Here is a 3,786-nt window from a genome sequence, read left to right on the forward strand (position 1 = left end):
CTCTCTCTACCTTGGGACCCTTTATTACCCATCTATCTTCTATCTATTACCCATCCTCTATTACCCATCTATCAAGGTTGCTTGATACATATTTGCTGTGCAACAGAATGGGGCTTTCACAATGTCACATGAAGAACAGACACAGAAAGTGGCAGTTCTTAACCTGCATGAACAATCCTAAGGGCCAAGGAGAGAGTGGAGGGAAAGAGACACAATGAACCGTGTGTTTCTGAAAGGTACCATTTAGCAGGGCCAGAAATTGTTCTGTGTGACTCCAGATGTCTGATCTGATATCACTAAAAAGGAAAGTAAAGGAAAAAACTGAAATGCCCAGAAAAATTTCCTGCAGATGTGGCAGAATGGATGAACCTACAGATGATGAGGATTCTACACCTCTCCTCCACATCTCAGTTGCTTAAATATCTCATTTTCCCTATAACCCTCTATGCCAACACACATATCCCACACATTTTCCATTGCCCAAGAAAAAACAAGTATAGACTATCCTCTGGGCTGTGGCTTGGACATCCCTGGGGAATAGCAACTCGCTAAGGTATCCAGCCAGTGGTATAAAGGTAAGTATCTTAGTTGCAGTTTTTCTGGGCTCCTTCAGGATGTGAAGAGGTAGAGAAGGCTATGACAAGCAAGGTAAGTACCTTGGGCCAAAATACAATCCCTTCTATACTACTTAGAAGGATGGAGGTCTGGTTAGTGAGTCTGAGATTCCCCTCTCTTCAGCTGCTGCCAGGAGGAGGAGCCAATGGTAAGGAGATGAGCATATGTCAGAAGCAGCAAGAAAAGTAAGGAGGCCTGGACTTCCAGAGACAGCAGATCTATGCCTCTAGATGAAGCAGAGGAAATGAAGGAGTCTACTTTCCTAAAGCACAGAAATTTACTGATTCAGAGAATTATTCAGAAACCCAGCTCTGTGTCCAAGAAAATTAGTACCCTTTTGTTTCTCTAAGTAGGGCAACAGTATACGTGAAATGTAAATCCATTTCAGTCATTTATTTTCCAGTAATTATGAGGAAGTTAAACTATCCCCTACATTCTGCATTTGTTTGGGGGACATATTAGCTAATGTATGTACATTCCTGGAATGGTTAATAATACAAAGAGCTGAGAAGATGAGAAATAATTAATGAAAAATTATATACAGCATAAACAAATATCTTCCTAATAACAAGTGTCCTATCACCATCTTTCTGTCTGCCCAGACTGAAGAGGTCACATCTTTCTGGAGACTTCAACTGCTTCCCAAAGATGCTCCCTTCCCAGACCCATGTCAACATCTCCTTCTTCCAGCCACATGCCTTCCTGATGATTGGCATCCCAGGGCATGAGGCTGTTCATGGATGGATCTCTATCCCCTTCTCCTCCATGTACACTGTGGCCCTCACTGGAAACTGCCTGATCCTCTTGGCTGTGAGGAAGACTCCCAGCCTGCACCAGCCCATGTACTACTTCTTGTCCATGCTGGCCCTCACTGACGTGGGCCTCACCCTGTCCACACTGCCCACCACCTTGGCTGTGCTCTGGTTTGGCCACAGGCTCATAGGCTTCAATGCCTGCCTGGTCCAGATGTTCTTCCTCCATTCCTTCTCTGTGGTGGAGTCGTCAGTGCTCCTGGCCATGTCATTTGACCGCTTTGTGGCCATCTCGAACCCTCTTCGCTATGCAACTGTCCTCACCAATAATGTCATCATCAGGATTGGGATGGCCATTGTGGCCCGTGCTGCCCTGTCTCTCTTCCCAGTGCCTTTCCTGCTTAAACGCTTGAACTTCTGCCCTAACAAAATCCTTTTGTCCCACTCGTTCTGTTTTCATCCTGATGTGATGAGAAGAGCCTGTGCTGACATCACCATAAACATCATCTATGGGCTCTATGTGGTATTGTCCACTGGAGGCATAGACTCTCTGCTCATTATCCTATCCTATATTCTTATCCTACACACAATCTTGGGACTGGCATCTCCCAGGGAGCGCATCCGAGCCTTCAACACCTGTGTTTCCCATATCCTGGCTGTCTTTGTCTTTTTCATTCCAGGCATTACCATGTCCATGATCCACCGTTTTGGGAGGCACTTGTCCCCCATTGCACATGCCCTTGTTGCCTATGTATACCTGGTGGTACCCCCTGTGCTCAACCCCATCATCTACAGTGTGAAATCCAAGCCCATCAGGGAAGCCATGTTTAGGATGCTAAAGAGAAAGGGCCAAGACTGATCAAACTATGAAATATAATTGGGTCCGGGTACTATAAAGGAAACTTGTTGCTGTACTTTGCAGGAACCTGCTACCCTCATAAAGCATTGAAAATTCCTACTCAGGAAGTGGGAAGACCATCAGGATTATTTATGTTTCAAATTTACATTCATGATTTACTTTTTACTGTAAATAGTGCTGAGGATTAAAGACTGAAAAATATATTAAACATGATCCTTTCTCTCCAGAAACACATTCTTGTATGAGGATAAAGGCAAGTAAATACACACCAGCATACAAGTACAACAATAAAGTCCTGTGCAAGAGGTTACTAGAGGAACTGCAAATTGGTAGCGGCCAGAAATTGCCTGGGAAGATCAGAAAACCTCTACAAAGGAGGGAATGTTTTTTATTTCACCTTGAAAAATGTGTAGGGTTTCTCTAGGCAAAGTAGGAATTCAGTAAGAAAGATAAAAATCCAGGAAAAAAGAGCAATATGAAATAAAAGGCTCCGTGTCTTGAAGAAGTAAATGTGTTCATGGAAAGTTAAGCATGCCTGCACTTCTTTATGTCTCTACCACTTGTTATACCTACACAGGTGTGACTGTGGTGTAGGGGTTGAAGAAGGAGTGGTATGGGATGAAGCCAGAAGATTGTACAATTTGTACAGAATTATACAGAACTGCACATACTAACATAACTTATATGCTAACTGCATATACCATGCTAGGTAGTTTGGTTTGCCAAAAAAACATATAAATCATTTATTAAATATTTTACTATAAAATAAGTTAGGAGTATGTATTGCAGGTTAAAAGTGTATTGACATACAAGTAAAACTAGAGCCAAAAGACTATCAGCTTAAGCTTTTATCTGGTCTCAGGGTCTTCCCAGACACCATTTACTTTGCCTGCAATGTTCTCATCTCCCCACCTACCTATATCTCATTTCTAGCTACACTTCTTATTAGTCAAGTAGAAGCCTAATTTCTCAGAAAATTTGTCCAATTCTCTTCTCCACATTATTCACTGGACTGTGTTTGTCTCCTATGCAATATATGCACATATGCAATATGCAACAGTCTATCACTCGACTAGACTGTAAACCCCAAGCGTGCCAAAATATACTCAGTTTTAGTGGTGTTTGTGGAGTAATAGCTGCTTAATGATTCTTTTGAATATATAAATGAATTTGAATGGGGAAAAAGAATACATATAAATGATTGCAAAAGTTTGTGAAAAGGCTTCTAGTTGAACTTGGATAGCTGACCTGGAGATGTGAGAGGTGCAAAACAGCTAACTGATTGAACTAAGGCTCCTCAACCTAGTGAAGGTTTCCTATTTTTTCACCCTATGGGATCTCCTGGGCCCTTTTCCCAGACTTTATGCCCTTCACACATCAATGAAATACTCTGGCTCCGTAAAGAATTTTTGTAGGAAAAAAATTACAATACTAAGATTTTTTAATATATTCCTGCTTGAGTATACCTTCATACAAAGTGAAGCTGAAAGGGGATGTCTGTCTCTCTTCTTAACCACTCCCCATCCTCTCAAAAGTATGAGGTTCAATATCACAATATCT

General features: G+C 41.9%; 1 protein-coding gene across 1 annotated transcript; it reads left to right on the forward strand.

The window, feature by feature from the left end:
• Positions 1–1,236: 1,236 nt before the first annotated feature.
• Positions 1,237–3,031, forward strand: LOC109267028 (olfactory receptor 51I2-like). The gene is made up of 2 exons (XM_019449538.2): positions 1,237–2,192; positions 3,016–3,031. Exons 1-2 carry the CDS (start codon positions 1,264–1,266, stop codon positions 3,029–3,031), a joined length of 945 nt encoding a protein of 314 aa, XP_019305083.2. The 5' UTR covers positions 1,237–1,263.
• Positions 3,032–3,786: the final 755 nt, after the last annotated feature.

Source organism: Panthera pardus, unplaced genomic scaffold, assembly GCF_024362965.1.
Source record: "Panthera pardus isolate Hobbes unplaced genomic scaffold, ASM2436296v1 HiC_scaffold_12, whole genome shotgun sequence".
Taxonomy (NCBI): domain Eukaryota; kingdom Metazoa; phylum Chordata; class Mammalia; order Carnivora; family Felidae; genus Panthera; species Panthera pardus.